At 42.1% G+C, this 24,295-nt stretch overlaps 1 protein-coding gene across 1 annotated transcript in view; it reads right to left on the bottom strand.

Annotated features, from left to right (window-relative positions):
• Nucleotides 1–7,164, bottom strand: part of LOC137204070 (uncharacterized) — a 70,473-nt gene extending 63,309 nt beyond the window's left edge. The window contains exon 1 of the mRNA XM_067701396.1: nt 7,072–7,164. Coding sequence (XP_067557497.1) covers nt 7,072–7,164 — 93 coding nt within the window. The remainder of the gene's footprint in view (nt 1–7,071) is intronic.
• Between the last annotated feature and the right edge of the window lie 17,131 nt (nt 7,165–24,295).

Here is a 24,295-nt window from a genome sequence, read left to right as displayed (position 1 = left end):
CCTCGCAGGTGGACAGCAAGTCCTTCCTCGAGGGGGAATGTGGGCGGCACATCTGTGACCGCCTCAGGGATCCCGTTGCAGTTGGCCTCAGCGGTTGCTGGCTTGAGGACACACTCTTACTGGCCTCCTTTCTGTCCCTGCCTCACTTTCCCACTCTCCTTCACTTCCTCAATAAACTGCTTGCACCGAAATCTTTGTCTTAAAGTCTGCTTTTGGGGGAACTGAAACCAAGACACATCCAACTTGCCTTTAGAGTGACGTTCCTTGGGGCAGGTCTGGTGGCTTCCAGTTACATACATGTACTTTTCTTGACTTACATATACTTAGGGTGATTCAAGTCCTGGTTTGTTCAACACAATTCCTGTTTACTCTATTGCCCTGATGTTCCATACCATTGTCCCTTTTTCTCTTAAAACTGTCTTGGTTTGGATGATACATTTTATGATCAATGTACCACTCTTTGAAGTGAGTGATCCTTAATAAGATCCATGGACAAGGGAAAGTGGTTTGTTTTGATCTTGAATGCCATTAACTCATTTATTTTGGGTGAATCAGCCAATTTTAGAGCTGGAAGCAACTTCCAGGCCTGGCTAATCCATTGACTCTCAACTTTTTTTTTTGTTTTTTCTCTGTTGGGACGCACATGGTTGGATATTCACATGCATAACACTCCCATTAAATTCCCAATATGCCAGCTGTAACTCCACTCCTTTTCTCCTACTTAGGAAAGCACATTGAATGCAGACGAGAATTAGGTTGTTATAGGGATAAGGTATTATTTAAAAAAAGATGAGTCATTCTCCAGCTCCGGTGTTTTAACCACTAGCATCAAATCAGTCATGACACAGTTCGTGATCGATTGAATTTGAGAACTGCTTATCTTGTTCCAAACCCCTGCATTACATAAAAAAGTCATTTAGCCACATGGTGGCCCCATTTTCTCACCTGGAAACAGGGATGCTAAAAATCTCCTTCCCTGTCTGATTGAGTTATGGTGGAAATGAGATAACGAATGTGAAAGCTTTGGGAAGTATAAATCCTTTGAACCAACGGAAGCTCTTGTGGTGGCTATCTGTAGATGGGAAGAAGCAGCCATATGTGTTGAGAATTTTCTAGAGCCATACCAGAATGTACAAAATAGGTGACTGTGCGCCCGTCTGGTTCGCCCACGGATTCTTTCCTCAGGACATTTGTGAGTCAACATTTTATCGGTGCTCCCGGTCATTACGTGGATTCTCTTTACATCTTTGCTAAGGTGTCTTAGTCAAAACCCAATGGTTGCAAGAGACAAAAATCCAACATGAGTTAGCTTGAATAAATTGGCTCACATAATGAAACCACGGGAATGTCCTGGTTGGAGTTGGCCACAGGGATGACCAGATTCCACGATGTTCCAATCGCGAAGATTCTTTGTGCCTCTCACGCATACTGCTCTCTACTTACTGGCTTCGTTTTCTCAGAACAGCGTCTTCACTAGGTTGCGGGGATGGCTATCGGATGCTGGGCTCCCATCTTTACCGCTTTGGCTCACCCTTGGACCAATCACTGTAGTCGGGGAAATAATAGGTAGACAAGTCCGTTAAGCCAGATGCCCGCACCTCAGATCAATTACCCAAGGGCTTCTCATGCACACAGTTGCTTCAGGGATTGTTGGGAGCTGGCAGCTACCAGATCTGTGCCTATCATTCAGGGGAAATAAAGTCTTATAGATTGTCAAACCTTTATTCCTAATGACTCTTTTACATTTCCTGGGCTATAAATAATAAATCCTTTCCCTTTCCTTCCCAATGCAAATATTTTGAATAATTTAATAATTGCTTTCCAAAGCCTACTTTCAAAACCACTCTTCAAAAGGTTTATGCCAATATATACCCCCACAAACAGATGGTGGTGGGCATTCTTGAATTGAAAACTATCATTGATCTGTCCTGTGGTTTTCAGTTGAGGGTGATTGTGACTTCCCAGTGGATAACAGCAACATCTGGAGACATTTTTGATTGTCACATACTGGCATGATGCTACTGGCTTCTAGTGAATAGTAGGACAGGATGCTGCTAGACATCCTTCAATGCACAGATAGCAGCTCCCCACAACAAAGAATTATCTGGTCCAAAATCTCAATAATGCTGAGGTTGGGAATCTCTGATCTATACAAACAGATATGGTCTGGGTTTTACTTTTACATATGAAGAAGTCTCAACAAGAAGACTTGCCTCAACAGAAAACTTTGACAGCACACTCTATGGCTGGTCTTGACATAGGGAGGTACACTTGAAGTCCTGTTTTCCCAGGTTGGGAAGAGGGCATTGAACATGGCAGGTAAAAGTTTTCAAATTGCCCAGCTAAACTGCTTGGAAAACTCACTCTTCCAAGCTCTGCCTGACACTTTGTTTTAAGGGTAGTGTGCATTTAAAGCACTTTAGCAAAAGAGGGGTAGCTCGGATTACAACTGAATGCGAGAATTACCGATGTTTGGTTTATTTCTATTCTGACTCTTGGAAAATAATAGTCATATACCATCATTAAAGAAATTTAATGCATGACAAAATAGAATGTAAGCAAACTCCCACTAACAGGGTCTGGTCTCAGCAAATTAGACAACAGAAAATAATTTATCTTTAACTTTCAGCTTCCTGATTTTGCATCTTTCTCCATGTCACTCATTTTCCCCCTCCATCCATTGACCCCAACTAATGGTACCAAGTGCTTCTTCTCTTCGGAAGTAGTATAATGAGGCAATAAAGAGGAGGGAGTCTGTCACTGGCCTACCTGAATCTGCTGATTACTCTTGGTGCAACTCCAGGCAAATTACTTAACTAACCTTAGTCTCCTCATCTGTAAAGTGGAGACGATAATGGTGCCTCCTCATAAGGTTGTTGTGAGGGTTAAATAGTTAATATACACAAAGAACTTAGAACAGTGCCTGGAACATAAACACTATGTGAGTGTTAGTAATATTACTTTCAATTCTCTACCCCTTTCTCGAAAGCTGATGTCAGATTGATTCCCAGTATAGTTTAAATGAATGGGAACAGTTTAGTAGGGAGTGGTGGTGACCGTCTTTGGGGTTAAGAACTGAAATCTCGACTGGATAGTACCCCTCACACAACCCGGCCAACACATTTTCAATACAGGCGTAAAACTCTTCCAGGAATAGAGATATTTAGAGCAGGGGTGGGCAAACTATAGCCTGCAGGCCAAATCCAGCAAGCCTTTTGTTTTTGTAAATAAAGGTTTTTGAAGTCCAGCCACACCTATTTTTAATGTATTATCTAAGTTTGTTATTGTGTTATAATGGCAGAATCGAGAATTCACAAAGGCAAAGTTGAGTAGTCACAACAGAGGCTGTAGGACTTGCAGTCTCAAATATTTTCATCCTTCACAGAACAAGTCTGCTACTCTCTGCTCTAGACCCTTGTGACTCCAAGTACCAGTTTGTGGACCTGCAGCGTCAGCTTCACCTGGGGACCAGTTAGAAATGCAGAGTCTCAGGCTCCATCCCAGACCGACTTTATCAGAAGCTGCATTTTAACACAATCTCCAGGGAGCTTGTGCGCACGGTAAGTTTGGAGGATACTGTGTAGAGGGTACTTGCTTTGCGAGGAAGAGTAATTTATGTGACTTTCAGGGTTCCTTCTAATGCCAAGCTTCAAGTGAAGAACTTAATTGATTCCTTTTCATTCTTTTTTTTAAATTTATTTTTAATTGAGATATAATTGACATGTAAAATTATATTAGTTTTATATGTACAACATAATGATTTGATATATGTATATATTGTAAATGATTATCACAATATGTTTAGTTAATATCCATCACCTCACATAATTACAATTTTCTTTTCTTGTGATGAGAACTTTTAAGATCTACCGTCTTAGCAACTTTCCATTATACAATACAGTATTGCTATGTGTGCTGATTCTTACTTGTCTCTCACTGATCTGAAATCCTTTTTTTTTTTTTTTTTGGCCACACTGCACAGCTGGTGGGATTTTAGTTCCCCAACCAGGGATTCAACCCAGGCCCCTGGCTGTGAGAGTGCGGAGTCCTAACACTGGACTGCCAGGGAATTCCCTGATCTGAAATCTTAAACTTTGGGAATATTACTTGAAATTAATAAGTTTAGAGCTTGGAAAAAAAGGTTAGAGATGCTGTTTCTTCCTTCTCTCTCTTCTTGGTCCATTTTCCTTTTCTTTGTCACTTTCCAGGGTTTATGTGCCTTCAGAGCTAGAGAACTTAGCTTTTGTTTGCTTGTTTGTTTTGTTTGTTTTGTCTTCTACCCAGAATAAAACTAAAGAAGTAATATCAATTTGGTTGTAGTCAGCAAACTAGGAGTCAGATAACGTGGGTTCCAGCCTCATCTGAGCTCTGCTCTTGCCCGGGGGCAAGGGCCTATGCAAGCTGGGTCTCAGTTTCCTCATCTGCAAAATGGGAGTAATTTTACCAGCTCAGGGTCTCCCTCACGGGGTTGCTATGAGGATGAGTTACAATACTGTATGTGAAAACGCTCTGTCATTGGTAAAGAAGCATAAAAACATAAGGAATTATTTATAGACTGCCTGGAATAGAGCCTTGAACACAATAGGTGCTGCAGAGATGTTGGGTAGAATTTTTTCCTGTGCGAACTGCTGCAGTAATAGCCACCAGATGGCAGCAAAATGCAAGCTTCCCCTCAAAAGGCTCCTCAGGTCCGCTCCTGGGGTTTTCACAGGGCAGTAAAGTACAGCTGATGGTTTTCCCTGAGTTCTATCAAGTTGATACCCCTTCACTCACTTTCTGCCTCCCAACTTTTCCTTACTCCCAAACCAACCACGTGTCTTTTTTTTCTTTCTGCCGATTCCTACCATGGGAATGGTAACTTCCCCCCTCCAGCCCACTGCCCCCCAAATGCATTGAGGGGCAAATCAGAAGTTACAGCAGGCTCTGAATTCAGAGTCCAAAGTTAATATGAATTGGCAATGGGGATTAAACCTAGGGGAAGTATGAAATAAATGTCAGGCAAAATCGGTGAAAATTGATGAGGCAATGGGAAAAAGGAAAATATTTACACATATTATTTGTTCTCCTGTTCCTGGTGGGCCATCCATCCACCCATCATCCAGTCGACAAACATTCATTCTTCATTTGGGAATTCAGATGCAATCCCAATCTCTCTCACGGAGAGAGTAGAGACAACTATTGGACAGCTAATTTATCATACATGTGATGGGAGCTAAGCCATCTAGGGAACCCTGGAGATGTGTAATGGGGTGACCTAATGTTTGGAAGGGGTCAGCACAGACCTCCCTAGGAAAGTGATGCTTAAGCTGAGACCCAAGGAGGTGTAAGAGTTGTCTTGGCAAAGGAGGGCAGGGTGTGGGTAAGAACCCTCTAAGCAGAGAAAACAGCATAGTTGATGGTTCAATGACCTCCATATAATTTTAGAGCACTCCCACGGAGAAAATACATAAAGACCCAAAGAAACCAGGATTCAAGGACAACAGATTTCTATTTTATTTATTGCAACATCATCTATACATAATGGAAAATTTCTCTTACATGTGTGTAGGAGGCAACATTTCTTCAGTCTGTAGCTGATGATGGATTGCATTAATTTCATACAGTCCCTATGATAACTCTATGACCCTCCCACCCCTGGATTACGCAGGATACAATCCCTGTCCTCAAGGGGCTGATAGTTTATTTGGAGCAATGTTTGCCTCCCACTCCCCACTCTCTTTTTCTTAACACTTTGGGGCAGCTCTTATTAAACATTCCACATTTTGGTCCTGTTTTTCTTGCCTCTGTTCCTATTCCTCTGATCTCTCCCCGTCGCCTCTTCCCCGACGCTTGTTAGGCTAGGAGTTCCAAACCGGAATCCATGGACCCCCAAGGAGACTGTGGATAGAATTCAGGCATCTGTGAACTTGGCTGGGGGAAAATCACTTCTTCATTTCCACCAAGTTCTAAATCAAAGTCATCCTTTCTCCTTCCATTATGGGTGTAAGCAAGAAAACACAAGAGTGTCAGCGGTGCCTGTGACTTGGCCACCAGGACAAGTCACAGACATTTGAATCTCACATGTGTAGCTGTTGCTGCTATTTCAAAGTGAACGCTTGTCACTGCTTCGAAATGATGGCAGATTTTAGGTCTGCTGCTGGACGTTACTATTCAGTGCATTGATAAACACACACACACATGACTATGTCCCAAATTAGTTTTTTTATAGTGTTTTGATAACTCTCTTTCAACATAATTAGTTCCCTGGTAACCCTGCATGTTTTATTTTAAGCATTTAAAACTGTTATTCTGAGGACGGTCTCTCAGTTTCACAGTATGGCCGAAGGTACTCCACACACAGGGGAGGGGAGAAATCCTCGCAAAACCCAAGAGTTCCTTGAGCTTGGCTTCAGCTCTCCCCTCTCTGGGTGGACTCAGGGCAACGTGACGACTTCTGTGGGCCCGAGGCACTTTTGCCTCTGGGGGCCCCTCCTCCATAAAGGATATTAAAAATTCTGTTTTACGACTGCATAGGTATAAAGATGCAAATAATCCAGACTGGGTTCATTATTATTATATTTATTTGTTTTCTTCTGCTTTCAAAAGCAATTAAAACATTTTTGTGGGCACTAGGCACCGGGCCTGCTGGGCCCGATGGAGAAGTTGGCCCTGAGTGAACTCATCTGTCACTCATCCGTTTCCATTCTTCTACTGTTGCCTTTGGCCCAGTGACGCTCAGGTCTTCCATCACCAGTCCTATCATCTTTCTTGATGGCAGAGCTGACCATCTAGTCACTCACCGAATATCCACACTGGGTGTTCCAGAAGCATCTCAAATGCATCAGGTCCCAGACTGAAACACATTGCTATTCTCTCCAAAGGATATAAAAATATATCCTTATTTTTACCACCATCCAACCAGTCATGAATGGAGAAGCCCTGGGGTCATCTGTGACTCCTTCCTATCCCTTCATTCTCCACATCCAATCAATCACCAAATCCTGCTAATCCCACCTCCCAAGTCTGTCCCAGGTCCAGCTCCTGCCTTCCATTCCCAATGCCCCTGACCTACTTCAGACCAGAATCACTTGCCTGGAATCTCCCACAGCTCCCTGACGAGTCTTCCTCTATCTGCCCGCTCCAGTCATCGTACTGGGATCCTGATCTGACCTGATCATATCCCATGGCTGCCCAATCCTTGAACCGTTCCCCACTGTCTACATTAACAGTGAGTCTTGAACTGAGGGGTTTGTTAAAAGTTCAGGTTTATGGGTCCCACTTCAGAGACAAAGCCCACCAAATTAGAATCTCTGCAGATTCTTACCAGGTTCCTACCCAGGACCCTGTGTGCTTAATAAATTTCCCCCCAAGGATTCTCATGCAGATTCAAGTTTAGGAACCATTGCACATTACAATTACCTGGAGCGTTTAAAAAATACAGATTTCTAGAGCCGACTCCAAACCACTTAAACCAGAATGCCTGTGGGTGGAGCCAGGCATCTGTAATTTTTAAAACCTCCATTGGCAAGTCTGGTTTGCAGTCAGGAGTAAGAACTACTAGTTTAGGAAATTCTTAAACAGGTTAAACAGTCCCTGAACAATGGAGTTGAATATTTACTGAAGTTAATAGGTTATTTTCTCCCTGGAACCTGATCTTATATGTTGCTTTTTTTTTTAGCGGTACGCGGGCCTCTCACTGCTGTGGCCTCTCCCGTTGCGGAGCACAGGCTCCGGACGCACGGGCTCAGCGGCCATGGTTCACGGACCCAGCCTCTCCATGGCATGTGGGATCCTCCCGGACCGGGGCACGAACCCGCGTCCCCTGCATCAGCAGGCGGACTCTCAATCACTGTGCCACCAGGGAAGCCCTGTTGCTTCTTTTTAATGTTGGGAAGAAGGAAAACTCATTCTTATTTTGACTGCTGTCACTGGGAAACTGCTTAGCAAGTCAAGTCATGCATTTCCATTCAGTGCTGGGCACGATGATTATTAAGCTCTGAAACTGTCTTGAGGGCACAGAGCTGAAGTTGGCTGATTTGTCATTCTGTGGCTTCGTGTTAATCAGTGGGGCGATGGCCCTGCTGCATCCCTGATGTCTACGGACTGCTTTGCACAGTCCTCTTGGAAATAATATACCTCTTTTCCTCTTCAGTTCATGGGATAAAAATAAGACACAGAAATTTAAGGGAGCTGCTCAAGGCTGGATATCTCGTAAGTGTCAAAGTCAAGGGTAGACTCTCAAGTCAGGTAATACTACACAAAGTGGTAAGCTGTTGATACTAAAGCTACTGGGCATCTAGAATAAGTATTTTGGATGACACAGGCCCTTGTCTTCACTTATTATCCTTGTTCTCTCTCAAATTTTTTATTATACAAGCTGAACTCATGGGCCAAACTCATCACTTATTTGCTTGTGCACTTTGCTAACATATACCCAATCTAACGGGAATAGGTTAAGTTCTTACTATTAGATGTAGGACACGGAACTGAATTATACAGTCATTTCAACATTCGTACAAAGCTGTGGTGAGCTGGAGCCAGATCCTGCCAGCCACCAGCAACGAGTTATGTACATCTCTTCCCATCTATGTAGTTAGTGACATCACACTGATAACTTGAAATGTAAGTGGGTGTATTTACATCACAGAAATTGGCAAACATAACAAATGTCATGGGTTTCTGGTGGGTTTTTTTTTTTTTTTTTGGTTTGGTTGTTATTTTTAACCTCTAGACAGCCAGTTGTTAAACATTTATGAAGACACCACCGGAGCTAGATCAGCATAGAAACTTATCCAAGCCCTTCAGGCTTTCACAAGTGGTGCAATCAACTAGCCAACATGATGAAAGAGAATTGATTTGAATGTCACCTTTGGTACATTCTTCATTAGGCTTTCTTTTGAATTCAGCCTACAAAATGTCAACTTCAAAATGTGATAACATTTCTTGCCTATCAGATTGGTTGAGAAGGATGTTGATAATATCCAGAACTGGCAAAGGTGAGGGAGAGAGGACGCTCTCAGGCACTGGTGATGGAAGAGTCAATACAATCCTTTGGAAGGGCAATTGACCAAATTGTGTCCAAAGCCTGAAGATGTGCTAACTTCCTGAGGTTATCCTAAGGAAATAATGAAAGATGTAGGCAACAGCGTATGCTTAAAAATGTTCATTGCAGCATTATTTACAACAATGGTTCTCAACTCTACTTGCATTTTAGATTCATTGGGGAAGATCAACCCAGTACAGCAGTGGTTGTCAACCAAGTGGGGGGCTGTTAGGGAAGTAAAGGAGCATTTTGCATGCGGGAGACATGTGGCAGAATCTGGAAACATTTTTCGTTGTCACAACTGGGAAGGAGTGTGCTCTTGGCATCTAATGGGTAGACGCCAGGGATGCTGATAAACATACTACAGAGCACAGAAAATGTCCCTGCAACAAAGATTAATCTGGTCCAGGGACTTCCTTGGTGGTCCAATGGTTAAGACTCCACACTTCCAATGCAGGGGGCCCAGGTTCAATCCCTGCTCTGGGAACTAGATCCCGCAAAGAAGATCCTGCATGCCGAAATGAAGACCCTAACAGACAAACAAATAAATAAATAAACAAATATTAAAAAAAAAAGATTCATCTGGTCCAAAGAGTCAATAGTGTTGAGATTAAGAAACCCTGTGGTATACCGATGTCTGGGCCTCACCTCAGACTAATTACATCAAGCAAATACTGATGCTCTCTTGGGGGAGAGCATCAGTGTTTAAACAAAACCAACAACCTCTCAGGTGACTCTACTGTGCAAACAGAGCTGAGAACCTCCAATATTTACTTTCAAAAAATTGGAAATAACATATAATTAATAACAAAACACTAGTTACATGAATTTGGTACCTTCTTAATAACATGTGAGATTAGACATCAATGAGAAAAAGAGAAACAATAGAAAACTGCACAAAGGACATGAAAAGGCAATTTTCAGGGAAAATAAACAAATAAGCAATAAATATCTATATATCTACATGTACCTCTCTCTCGCTCTCTCTGTGTATATGTGTGTATATATACATATTTATATATAGATAGAGCAAGCTCACTAACAATTAGAGAAATGCAAATTAAAAACAACCATGAAATACAATTTTTCACTTATCAGTTTAACAAATTTTTAAAAAATTGACACTAATGTTGGCAAAAGGGTGGAGAAAGAGTAGAAAAATACTTTCAAAACTTTTGGTGAAAGTGGAAGTTGGTATATCCTCTTGGAGGGCAATTTGGCAGTATTTTACAAAATTTAAAATATATTATTGATCCTAAAAGTGTATAGATTTGCAAAGTATACAGAATTTATAAGTCAAAGGAGATATGCATTTAAAATTTTGTTATATATTACCAAATTGGCTTCATACACACACACACCACATATTATATGTGGGCACTGTTCTAAGCAATTATAAGATATCTATCTATCTATTGATCATCTATCTTTCTGTCTATCGAGAGAAGAAAGAAAGACAATAGAGAGAGTGAGAATTTCATCATTGTGTATAACATCAAAGAACTAAGAATTGCAAAAGTGGCCAAGTGGAGACTAGTTTAAAAATTATTGTATATTTATGCAACAAACCATGAAGAACGCCATGCAACCTTAGAAAGCTATCTAGATTATATTGTTACATATTAAATAATAAGTTGAACAAAAATGTAGTGATTCCATTTATAGATGTATAACCGTAGAATATTCTGGAAGGAATCACAAGATACCTTTAGTAGTAGGAGTGTCATAAAGGTTTTTTTCTTTCCTACTCTCCTGTACTGTTAGAATTTTTCTTTTTTTACCATGGGTGTATACTTTACATATTCAAATTTATTTAAATACATTATGATTTATACACATTTTTGAAGAAGAATGTTAAGTAAATAATAATATCCATGATATACCACTAATGGAAAAATTTGACTCCCAAACAGTTTATATGATACAGATTTATTTTTAAAACATTCACAGAGAAGACTGGAAAGTATACACATTGAAATGTTTCGCTGTTTAGAAGATCAATGTTTTCTTTGTGCTTTCTGCTTTTCTCTGTTTTTCAAAATTTCTGCACTGAACTTGTGATTCTTCTGAAATTAGAAAAATTTTTAAACCAACAATAAATGTTATTTTTCTCCCAAAAGTACATGTACACCCAACTGCTAGGACATTGCACATAGCTCTAGTGTAGTAATGTGCGAAAACAATTTGGCCGTGAGTACAATATTTTGCCAGGCATCTGTGGTGAGGCTGCAAAGTGGATCAGCTGGCACAGTGACCCTGTAAGCCCTTTGTTAAAAATGTCACTTCCTCCACACATGGCTCCCAGAAGCACTTCATTTTTGTATCCTTTTATTTAATGTGAAAAATATTTCTGCTGCAGAAATTCATTGTCATCTCAAGTTTAAAGAGAAGATATTTTCTCCTCAGGGAATGGAGTGCCGATATCTCCAAAGGGAAGCGGCGCCCCGCCCGAGTCCTTTATTCAACAGACATTTATAGGGCATTGTTTTAGGAGTTTGGGTTCCAGTGGTAAAGGAGACATTCAAGGTTCCTGCTCTTAAGAAGATGACATTATATAGTTGGTAGACAGATGAACAGGATGGTTACAGAAAGTAAAAATGCAAGGGTGGTGAGGGAGAAAAACTAAATTAGTAGGGGTGGCTGAATTTGGATTGTGTGGTCACCCACATAGGAGGGCACATTTGAACCAAGAAATAAACTACAAGATGGAATTACCCATCTGCTGTGCTGCTGATAGAGCCCAGCCAGAGGGAGTGGCAAGTACAAAGGCCCTGGGGCAGGAACAAACTTGGCCTATTTGAGAAAGAAAAAGGCCAATGTGGTTTTTTGTTTTGTTTTGTTTTGTTTTTTAACATCTTTATTGGAGTATAATTGCTTTACAATGGTGTGTTAATTTCTGCTTTATAACAAAGTAAATCAGTTATACATATATCCCCATATCTCTTCCCTCTTGCGTCTCTCTCCCTCCCACCCTCCCTATCCCACCTTTCTAGCTAGTCACAAAGCACCAAGCTGATCTCCCTGTGCTATATGGCTGCTTCCCATTAGCTATCTATTTTACGTTTGGTAGTGTATATATGTCCATGCCATCTCTCACTTTGTCCCAGTTTACCCTTCCCTCTCCCCATATCCTCAAGTCCATTCTCTAGTAGGTCTGCATCTTTATTCCCATCTTGCCCCTAGGTTCTTCTTGCCCTTTTTGTTTTTCTTAGATTCCATATATATGTGTTAGCATACAGTATTTGTTTTTCTCTTTCTGACTTACTTCACTCTGTATGACAGACTCTAGGTCCATCCACCTCACTACAAATAACTCAATTTCGTTTCCTTTTATGGCTGAGTAATATTCCATTGTATATATGTGCCACATCTTCTTTATCCATTCATCTGTTGATGGGCACTTAGGTTGCTTCCATGTCCTGGCTATTGTAAATAGAGCTGCAATGAACATTTTGGTACATGACTCTTTTTGAATTATGGTTTTCTCAGGGTATATGCCCAGTAGTGGGATTGCTGGGTCACATGGTAGTTCTATTTGTATTTATTTATTTATTTTATTTTTTTATATTTTTTAACATCTTTATTGGGGTATAATTGCTTTACAGTGGTGTGTAAGTTTCTGCTTTATAACAAAGTGAATCAGTTATACATATACATATGTTCCCATATCTCTTCGCTCTTGCGTCTCCCTCCCTCCCACCCTCTGTATCCCACCCCTCCAGGCGGCCACAAAGCACCAAGCTGATATCCCTGTGCTATGCGGCTGCTTCCCACTAGCTTTCTACCTTACGTTTGGTAGTGTATATATGTCCATGCCTCTCTCTCGCTTTGTCACAGCTCACCCTTCCCCCTCCCCATATCCTCAAGTCCATTCTCTAGTAGGTCTGTGTCTTTATTCCTGTCTTACCCCTAGGTTCTTCATGACATTTTTTTCTTAAATTCCATATATATGTGTTAGCATACGGTATTTGTCTTTCTCTTTCTGACTTATTTCACTCTGTATGACAGACTCTAGGTCTATCCACCTCATTACAAATAGCTCAATTTCATTTCTTTTTATGGCTGAGTAATATTCCATTGTATATATGTGCCACATCTTCTTTATCCATTCATCCGATGATGGGCACTTAGGTTGTTTCCATCTCTGGGCTATTGTAAATAGAGCTGCAATGAATATTTTGGTACATGACTCTTTTTGGTTTTCTCAGGGTATATGCCCAGTAGTGGGATTGCTGTGTCATATGGTAGTTCTATTTTTAGTTTTTTAAGGAACCTCCATACTGTTCTCCATAGTGGCTGTATCAATTTACATTCCCACCAACAGTGCAAGAGGGTTCCCTTTTCTCCACTGCCTCTCCAGCATTTATTGTTTGTAGATTTTTTTCATGATGGCTATTCTGATCGGTGTGCGGTGATAGCTCATTGTAGTTTTGATTTGCATTTCTCTAATGATTAGTGATGTTGAGCATCCTTTCATGTGTTTGTTGGCAATCTGTATATCTTCTTTGGAGAAATGTCTATTTAGATCTTCTGCCCATTTTTGGATTCAGTTGTTTGTTTTTTGGGTATGGAGCTGCATGAGCTGCTTGTAAATTTTGGAGATTAATCCTTTGTCAGTTGCTTCATTTGCAAATATTTTCTCCTATTCTGAGAATTGTCTTTTCGTCTTGTTTATGGTTTACTTTGCAAAAGCTTTGAAGTTTCATTAGGTCCCATTTGTTTATTTTTGTTTTTATTTCCATTACACTAGGAGGTGGATCAAAAAGGATCTTGCTGTGATTTATGTCATAGAGTGTTCTGCCTATGTTTTCCTCTAAGAGTTTGATAGTGTCTGGCCTTACATTTAGGTCTTTAATCCATTTTGAGTTTCGTTTTGTGTATGATGTTAGGGAGTGTTCTAATTTCACTCTTTTACATGTAGTTGTCCAGTTTTCTCAGCACCACTTATTGAAGAGGTTGTCTTTTCTTCATTGTATATTCTTGCCTCCTTTATAAAAAATAAGGTGACCATAGGTGTGTGGGTTTATCTCTGGGCTTTCTATCGTGTTCCATTGATCTATATTTCTGTTTCTGTGCCAGTACTGTACTGTCTTGATTACTGTAGCTTTGTAGTATAGTCTGAAGTCCGGGAGCCTGCTTCCTCCAGCTCCATTTTTCTTTCTCAAGATTGCTTTGGCTCTTCGGGGTCTTTTGTGTTTCCATACAAATTGTGAAATTTTTTGTTCTAGTTCTGTGAAAAATGCCAGTGTTAGTTTCATAGGGATTGCATTGAATCTGTAGATTGCTTTGGGTAGCATAGTCATTTTCACAATGTTGATTCTTTCAATCCAAGAACATGGTATATCTCTCCATCTGTTTGCATCATCTTTAATTTCTTTCATCAGTGTGTTATAGTTTTTTGCATACAGGTCTTTTGTCTCCTTAGGTAGGTTTATTCCTAGGTATTTTATTCTTTTTGTTACAATGGTAAATGGGAGTATTTCCTTAATTTCTCTTTCAGATTTTTCATCATTAGTGTATAGGAATGCAAGAGATTTCTGTGTGTTAATTTTGTATCCCGCTACTTTTCCAAATTCATTGATTAGGTCTAGTAGTTTTCTGGTAGCATCTTTAGGATTCTCTATGTATAGTATCATGTCATCTGCAAACAGTGACAGCTTTACTTCTTCTTTTCCGATTTGGATTCCTTTTATTTCTTTTTCTTCTCTGATTGCTGTAGCTAAAACTTCCAAAACTATGTTGAATAATAGTGGTGAGAGTGGAAAACCTTGTCTTTTTCCTTATCTTAGAGGAAGTGGTTTCAGTTTTTCACCATTGAGAATGAAGTTGGCTGTGGGTTTGTCATATATGGCCTTTATTATGTTGAGGTAAGTTCCCTCTATGCCTACTTTCTGAAGGGTTTTTATCATAAATTGGTGTTGAGTTTTGTTGAAAGCTTTCTCTGCATCTATTGAGATGATCATATGGTTTTTCCTTCAATTTGTTAATATGGTTTATCACATTGATTGATTTGCGTATATTGAAGAATCCTTGCATTCCTGGGATAAACCCCACTTGATCATGGTGTATGATCCTTTTAGTGTGTTGTTGGATTCTGTTTGCTAGTATTTTGTTGAGGATTTTTGCATCTATGTTCATCAGTGATATTGGCCTGTAGTTTTCTTTCTTTGTGACATCTTTGTCTGGTTTCGGTATCAGGGTGATGGTGGCCTCATAGAATGAGTTTGGGAGTGTTCCTACCTCTGCTATATTTTGGAAGAATTTGAGAAGGATAGGTGTTAGCTCTTCTCTAAATGTTTGATAGAATTCGCCTGTGAAGCCATCTGGTCCTGGGCTTTTGTTTGTTGGAAGATTTTTAATCACAGTCTCAATTTCAGTGCTTGTGATTGGTCTGTTTATACTTTCTACTTCTTCCTCGTTCAGTCTTGGAAGGTTGTGCTTTTCTAAGAATTTGTCCATTTCTTCCAGGTTGTCCATTTTATTGGCATAGAGTTGCTTGTAGTAATCTCTCATGATCCTTTGTATTTCTGCAGTGTCGGTTGTTGCTTCTCCATTTTCATTTCTAATCTATGCCAGTGTGGTTTTTGAGAGATAAGTCAGTGAGGAGTAACAGAGCAGATGAGGTGGTGAAGGTGGACAGTGTCCAAGCAGGGTCTTGTAATTTATTGATGAAGAGGTTGCATTTTATTCTAAGTTAAAAACCAACAATAGTACAATAGCTGACACATATGTATGTTGTACCTACTATGTGCAGGTACTGTTCTGAGCACTTTACAAGTATTATTTAGTCACTAAAACAACCCTATGAAGCAGGGATTATGATGATCCTCATTTTTTCCAAGAAGAAAACAGAGTCACAGAGAACTTAAATAATTCACTTCAGGTTACACAGGTAATAAGTGGCTGAACTGGGATTTGAACTCTGGATGGACTCCTACCTCTATGTACTGTCCAAGGAGCCAGCTATATGAACCCTACAACTAATGTGACCAGCAACGAAAAGCTTGTTCCAAACAATGCAATCTTTGCAACTGTGAGAGCATCACAATAATTCCTATAAACAGTCAGAAAAATCACTTGTGTAGCAAAAACATATCAGACACATTTTACATGCCATGTATTGTGTGGATTGTGTTTTTTATATGTTTCTATCATTTTGTCTCCTTAAAGCCAGCATCTTGAAAAAAAATCTGATAAACTTATTTTTTAAATTTATTTATTTTTGGCTGCACTGGGTCTTCCTTGCTGCCCATGGGCTTTCTCTAGTTGTGGTGAGTGAGGGCTACTCTTCGTTGGTGTGTGGGCTTCTCATTGCAGTGGCTTCTCTTGTTGCAGAGCATGGGCTCTAGGCATGGGCTCTAATTGTGGCTCACAGGCTCTAGAGCGCAGGCTCAATAGTTGTGGTGCACAGGCTCAGTTGCTCCGAGGCATGTGGGATCTTCCCGGACCAGGGCTCGAACCCGTGTCCCCTGCACTGGCAGTCAGATTCTTAACCACTGCGCCACCAGGGAAGTCCCTGATAAACTTACTTTGAACTTAACCTTATAGGGTTGTGACTCCCTGCTTTAGAATTCCACATCTCAGCCCCATTCTCAGCCATAATGGTGATAGGCAAATAACCAGGGAGCCAACCCTTTTACACCAAGAGTAGAAAACAATAGAAATAATCTCTTAAATCAGGACTTCCCTATCTGCTATTTAACTCGATCCTCTCAACAATCCCACAAAGCGAAGGTGATGCTCTTCCCTACTATTTTCCAGTTGGATGTGCACACGTGACTTGCTTTGGACAACGAACTGTGAGCAGAAATGACAGCACATCTCGGTGGGGCTTTGGAGAGCCAGTTCATGATTCGCCACACCTTTTCTCTTGGTCATGACCACTAATGGCTTCAAGTAGATGACTGCTCCATCAGCCTGAATCCCAGGGTGACTATGATGAACAGATCCTCTTGTCAACAGAAGACGGGCATTTAGTGTGAGCAGGAAATAAACCTTTGCTGTGTTAAGCCACTGGAATTTTGAGTTCGTTGCCTTGTTAACCTAGCCCAGTGGTTCTTGAACCTGAGCATGCATCCTGCTTTAGATTTCCTGACTCAGCACCTCTGGAGTGGAGCCTGATCATTTGCATTTCTAACAAGTTCCCAGGTGGTACCGCTGCTGCTGCTCGTGCAGGGACCCCACTTTGGGAATCATTGCCTCACCTCTCCTTACCAATTCCATATTATCCCAGGGAAACCAAAGCCCAGGGAAAGCTTATTCATTCCTTCATGGACTCAGGGAATATTTACTAAACCTGCTATGAGCAAGGCGCTATGCTATGTTCTGCATAATCAGTGACGAACAAAGCAGACACAATCCTTGCCCTCTTGTCTCGTTAACTAGTGATTTGCTCGAGGTTACCCAGCTAGTGGCGGAGCTAGCAGTTGTATCTGTGTCTTCTTACTCAAAATCCAGTACGTATTCCATTATGCAATAAGCAACTTTGACAAACACGTTGGTTGCTCTTTATTACCCCCTTCAATATCTTCAAAGGAGGTAACTCTTAGTTAGGGGTAATTCTCAGACTCTTTCTCTGTGGAAAAAAAATTCCACTAAATTCCACTGTTTAAACTCCTCAGTTTGAGGTACTTTGTTATGGCAAAGTTAGGAAACTAACACAGTATTCTATTTGGAAGAGCTTGATGAGGAAAATGAGGTGACAGCTGATCATCATATGAATGGAAATGAAATGTTCAGTGCTGGGCATGCAGTAGGCACTCAATAAATGTTTGTTGAACTAAACCGAACCAAACGCTAATAAAGGGGAAGAAAGTTTTTCTCAGCATAGCTTCTTGATTTATTTTCTTTAGACTCTGGGCATGTGGGCATCTGCTAATTTGCATACTTACAGTATTTGATTCTACCCATGGAACTGTGGAAGGGTCAGTATTCATTTCTGGACAATTCTAATAACTCCTTAAAAATCAGTCACTAATGAGGTCCCTGCACTGTGTCACTATAAGGCGTGTCATGCTGGGTTTTTTTGGGGTTTTGTCCTGCTCATTTAAACTAGATTTATAATTTTAAAATGGCCCTGGTCTTTACTTTTCTTTCTTTCTTTTTTTGGGGGGGCGGGGGGGGCTGCTCCCTCAGAACTCCAGTTCTATTTTTAGGTGTCTAGGCAGGTGGATAACATACGTTTTACGAAGGTTATTTAAGAGCTCTGCTCAGCATCAAATGTGACCACTGTCGCTAGTGCTTGTCTTGTTAAGCTGTAGCTGAGACAATAACCACCGTATGCCTCAATTTGCCTTATCCTTAAAATGGAGCTCACGGGCTTCCCTGGTGGCGCAGTGGTTGAGAGTGCGCCTGCCGATGCAGGGGACACGGGTTTGTGCCCCGGTCCGAGAAGATCCCACGTGCCGTGGAGCGGCTGGGCCCGTGAGCCATGGCCGCTGAGCCTGCGCGTCCGGAGCCTGTGCTCCGCAACGGGAGAGGCCACAACAGTGAGAGGCCCGCGTACCGCAAAAAAATAAAAAAATAAAATGGAGCTCACACATCCTTTTCATAAGTCAGCAGCAGTAAGAGAATAAAGTGAATTATCTGATGGGCTCTCACAAGCTCAGCTGCTCCTCTGGTCACTTTTGGAAGTCCCAAATCATTTCTGAATCCTGCAGGTTGAGCCTTTGGGTCAACATCACACAGAGGAGAGTTGTGTTTATCGATGGCCAGAGATGCAAAATAAATGATCTTCTGAGCTTTATGTAGGTTGTAAGAGCCCAGAATGAGCCCCAAGACACTTGCTCTGTTTCTTCTTGCCTACTTCTTCACACTTAGAGACCCAGAGTATAGGAATGATTTTCAAAGACAAACTAAATCACAGCGAAAATTTCTATTCACTTGCTTTTCTTGCTTACGTAGAACACTCTAAAAAGTTCCATTGGAGGACTCAGACATATGGTTTCTATAACTGAAGGGGCTCAGAAAGGATCTGTGAATACCCCTTAAAGTGCCAAGAGAGCCTGCAGAGCTTGCTTTGGGAGTTGGGTCCTCTTCAATGGCACGTGGCCTGAAGTTCCTCCATCTGTTACCGCCTAAAGAAGTAGCAGGTTATTCTTATAAGAGAGAGTCATCAGTGAGGATGCTTTTGATTGCAGTCTAACTCCAGATGGCTTAAAAAATACAGGGAATTTATGATCTGTTTGCTCACATAACTGAAAGTCTATATGTAGGTCTCCCTTCAGGTAAGGCTTGATCCAGTGGCTTACAGAATGTCACCAAGAATGTCATGTCTTTCTCTCTGCCTCTCCATTCTAACTCCTGTAGTGTTGGCATCATCTCCAGAGTCTTCCCAGGGGTCCTATGGCTGCTCTGGACCCTGCTACTTTTACTACATCTCATATCTTCATGCCACACCATTCAGGGGAGGAAAAAACAGATCTTCCGGTATCTCTTACACGAGTCCTGTTGTAGGGCTAGCCAACTGGAGGATGAGAGGTCACATGGAGGAGAACTGAGGCTCCTCAGATGACAGTCAGCACCGACTGCCAAATATTGAGTGAGACCATCTTGGATCTTCTAGCCCAGCCCAGCCAACTTTCTAGCTGAAGGTAGCCACGTGGATGAACCCAGGTGAGACCAGCAGATCTGTCCAGATGACTAACCCACAGAATAATTATAAGAAATCATAAATCGGTGCTGTTTTAAACCTCTAAGGTTGGGGCTGTTTGTTGCAGAGCAATAGAAAACTGCAAGGCACGCCCACCGCCTGGAGCTGGAGAGGAGGGATCTGTCAGGGGGGGCCTCCAGGAAGCCCTTTGTCTTCCTCAACGTAAGGGCTGCATCCTGGATTTTCTGCCTCACCAAACGCCTACAGTCAGGGAGAAGTAGTTCTTCAAAATGCAAGCAGGGTGCTGTTTGGAAGCGAGAAATATATACCTGGCAGTAAAAAACCAACAAATATCCATTTTATTTTCCTTTGTGTTTCTTGTAAGCAGAGCTGTGTAAATACTCAAAATACCTATTACATGTTGTCTCAAACACATACTCTGGAATAAATTCCATCAGGATGGACTGATCTGAATTAAATAGACAGAGACTACAGCCTGTGCCATCTGCAATCCTTTATTTCTTCTCTTGGCCCAATTTGAGAACGAATGCATACACACCGAACCACAAGGGAACTACTGATTTAGAACAAATTAAATAAAGCAACGTGTAGGATGTCAAGGCTGAGAGATCCAAGACAGGACCCACACACCTTCTCTGAGTAAGGAAGACAGGACTGACCGTGTGTTCAAGCACTAAATACCCCCAGGTCAGAAGCAGGGTTGGAACTACTTCCATTTATTAAGTAAACTCTAATACGGTGATTCTCATCCAGGGCGGTTTTGCCTCCCAGGGACTCTTGGCAATGTCTGGAGACAACTTTAACAATCAAAACTGGGGCTCGTGGAGGGCGTGCTAGTGGCATCTAGTGGGTGGAGGCCAGGGATGCTGTTCAACATCCCACAATGCACAGGACAACCTCCCTCCGACACAACAAAGAATTCCCTGGCCAAAAATATCAATAGTGCTGAGGTTTTGTTTTGTTATTGTTATTATTAGTTTTTGGCCGTGCCACATGGCTTGCAGGATCTTAATTCCCAGACCAGGGATCGAACCTGGGCCTGGCAGTGAAAGCTTTGAGTCCTAACCACTGGACCACCAGGGAATTCCCAATAGTGCTGAGGTTGAGAAACCCTGATTTAAGAATTGCTAGATAGTCCAGGAGTTGAAAGCACATCCCTGGGCCTGAGAATAGTCATAGATATCAACAAAGCCCTGTTATTTAACACAGAACAATCTGACGTATTACCACCCTCTAAAGCCGTACTGCTCACCAGCAATCTCACTCCTAGGTATTTACCCAAGAGAAATGAAAACATACCTCCACACAAAGACCTCCTGCCCGACCCTGGGGTGGTGGGGACTCCCCCAGGCCCCCTCCCACTGTGGCCCACAGCCAAGGAGCGTGGGTGGCAGAGGTGGACAGTCCCAAGTGCCTGGGATGGACAGAGAGCCCTGCCCCGCCGCCTACAGCGTGAACGTCTCCAACTCCACGATGACACACCGTATGTGATGCCACCCGCATCTTGAGGCTTCCTTCCCCTGGGATTCTGGGGCTCACACCCACACTCAGATTCTGCCTGCGGCCAGCAGGCAGATGCTGCCTGAGTGCTAAGACCCCTCCCTGGGGGCTGCAGGAGCGTCTGCCCAGGCGAATGTTCTTGCACATGAATGTTCAGAGCAGCATTATTCATAAGAGCCAAAACATGGAAGCAACCCCAAACTAGTGAATGCGTAAACAAAATGTGGTCTGTTCATACTACTTAGCAACGCAAAAAATGGGCGTAATGACACCTGCTACAACATGAATGAACCTCCAAATCATCATGCTCCCTGAAAGAAGCCAGGCACAAAAGACCATGTATTGTAGGATTCCATTTACGGGAAATGCCCAGAAAAGGCAAATTATAAAACCAGAAAGTAGATTAGTGGTTGCCTGGGATGGGGGTAGAAATGGGGATTAATTGTAAATGGGCATGGAACTTCCCTGGTGGCACAGTGGTTAAGAATCCGCCTGACAATGCAGGGGACACGGGTTCGAGCCTTGGTCCGGGAAGATCCCACATGCCATGGAGCAACTAAGCCCGCGAACCACAACTACTGAGTCCACACGCCGCAACTACGGAAGCCCGTGTGCCTAGAGCCGGTGCTCTGCAAGAAGAGAAGCCACCACAATGAGAAGCCCACGCACCACGAGGAAGAGTAGCCCCTGCTCGCTGCAACTAGAGGAAGCATGCCCGCAGCAATGAAGACCCAACGCAGCCAAAGATAAAATAAATAAATTAAAAAAAATTGTAAATGGGCATGAATGACATTGTTGGGGTGACGAAACTTTTCCAAAATTGGGTTAAAATGATGGTTGCACAACTTGATAAACTTAACAAGAAGTATTAAACCTCACACTTAAAACGGGTGAATTTTATGATCTGTAATCACACCTCAATAAAACCTTGCTATTCACAGTGTGTCCATGGACAGCAGTATCAGCATTCCCTGGGAGCTCCTTAGAGAAGCAAAATCTGAGATCTCAGACCAGACCTGCTGATTCAGAATCTACATTTTTAAGACTCCGAGATGATTCATGTGCACATTAAAGTTTGAGAAGCACTGCTTTTACACTGGGACTTGGCCGAAACGTGCAGAACCCAAACCTATCCAAGCATAACTTTTGGCAAAACAAAACAAAACTCCAGTCCATATACTAATAATAGGACCCAGGAATATTGCTGCTGATCCCACCAATATGTAGAAAGACAGCATCTCTGATGCAACTTAAATTAAAGAAGGTTGGCCATTGCGTTTATACTTGGAAAATAGCAACTACTAACGCGTATAGAACATTTTTAACGTACCAGGCACTATGCTGCATTTACATAGCATTTCACTTTCTCTTTACGACGGTCCTGTGAGGTAGGTGCTATATATTAGCTCCATTTTACAGATGATGAAACTGAGGCACTGAGAGATGAATTGACTCATTCAGAGCCACACAGCTTGTAAGAGCCCCCAGTTGCAGAACCCTGGGCAAAGGGAGGGGAAATGAATTTTCCTTCAGGGGGCACAATTCACATTGTATTCCATGTGCACATGCTGTCCCAATTTGTGCTTTTTTACTCAATAGTCTGTACTGACTCCAACTACCCCTTCTGGATGCACTAATTAGGCCAACAGAACATTTGAGAGTTGGAGGATACAGAATAATGACTTAGCCCTGGAAGTCACCTGACTTAGCAAAATAGTGTGACATTAGCTGTCACTGCCATGCTGGGGATCTGGAGTCTTGACAGGGAGCTTAGGCGGGGGCGGGGGTGGGGGGAGGAAACAAGACAGCAAGCATCAGATGGAACCCTGCAGCTGCAGCTGGGGACCCAGGCAAGGCTGTGTGTCAGCCTAGGCTGGTATGCAGAGACTAGAAAGGCAGAAACTTTAAAAGGCAAAAAAAAAGGGAAGTGGTCGAGATTGGGTGGCTGATTGGAAGCTAGTAAAAACACAGATAGAGGCAGACAGCAAAAGTCCTTGTGCCTTTACAACAAAATTGGGCACCTCTCTCCCAGACTGGTTTGGTGGGTGCCAACCCCAGGAGTATCCATCATTGGGAGCAACAAAGAGGGTGAACTTGAGAGGTACCACTGACATAAAGAAAACAAGTGCCCAAAGCCGGGAAGTGTATACCTACAGCTAGCTAGGTATAAAGATGTGTTTCTCTCTCTCTCTCTCTCTTCTTGTCTCTGTCTCTCTGTCAGTTTCTTACTCCAGGCCTTGGGCCTTGGCAATAATAGCAATTCACATGTGCACCTCATTGGAGGAACGTGCCACAGATTTAAATGCCTTCCTTCTGGGTTTCTCGTTCACAGGATGAGCACCCCCTCAGGACCTTGAACCACAGGGCAAATTTGCACAGCTGTCTTCTCTGTATACAGCTGTTTGGGAGGCTTATTAGCATGTTTGAGGCTCTGCCAAATGTTTGTAATAAAAACACAATGGGAGGACACAAGAAGCTTTAGGGAGATTTTTTTTTCTATAACAAAATACTCTTCTAAACAGACCCAGTGGTTTACATTCTATTCCAGGACTCGATTTCCTCCTGCAAGGGCAAAGGTCTCTATGCCATGTTCTACTGAGTCAGGCAAGAAAATAACTCTCAACTCCACATTCCTAAGTGCAGGTAACTTAAAAAAATATATTTTTGCTGACAACTGGAATAATGCATGCTCATTATTAATAATCAAACCTGACAGGAAAATGTATAACTTAGATGTGGCAAGGCCCCTGATGGTAACCACAGCTCTCACCCTTGGTCTACTCTGAGGCTGCATTCAGCACTTACATGCAATGCTAGGTAACTAGTTCCAGTCGGCTCTACATGACGGAGCGATTAAGTTTTACTGACGATTTTTTGGAGAAGGTGTGGAAGATGGGTGACATCCATACCATGTGGCAAACCTCCCAGCAATTCCCTTTAAACTCTTCGTTCCGCCCGAATTTCCTCTCTGAATATCAGCCTCCTCTCCTCCATCCCCTTCTCCTTCCCTGTCTCTGCCTTTGTTCCCCATCACAATATAAATTCCCCTCAATGGTCTGGAACAGCTCAGTTCTGGCTCCTAACTTGCCTATCCCACTCAAAAAGCGAAAAGCTCAGCAGATGGCTGATCGTACTCTGACCCTTTTGAAAAAGAAAGCAAC

Source organism: Pseudorca crassidens, chromosome 12, assembly GCF_039906515.1.
Source record: "Pseudorca crassidens isolate mPseCra1 chromosome 12, mPseCra1.hap1, whole genome shotgun sequence".
Classification (NCBI taxonomy): domain Eukaryota; kingdom Metazoa; phylum Chordata; class Mammalia; order Artiodactyla; family Delphinidae; genus Pseudorca; species Pseudorca crassidens.
Note: the sequence above shows the minus strand (reverse complement) of the source record. Positions and strands in the feature narration are given on the sequence as shown.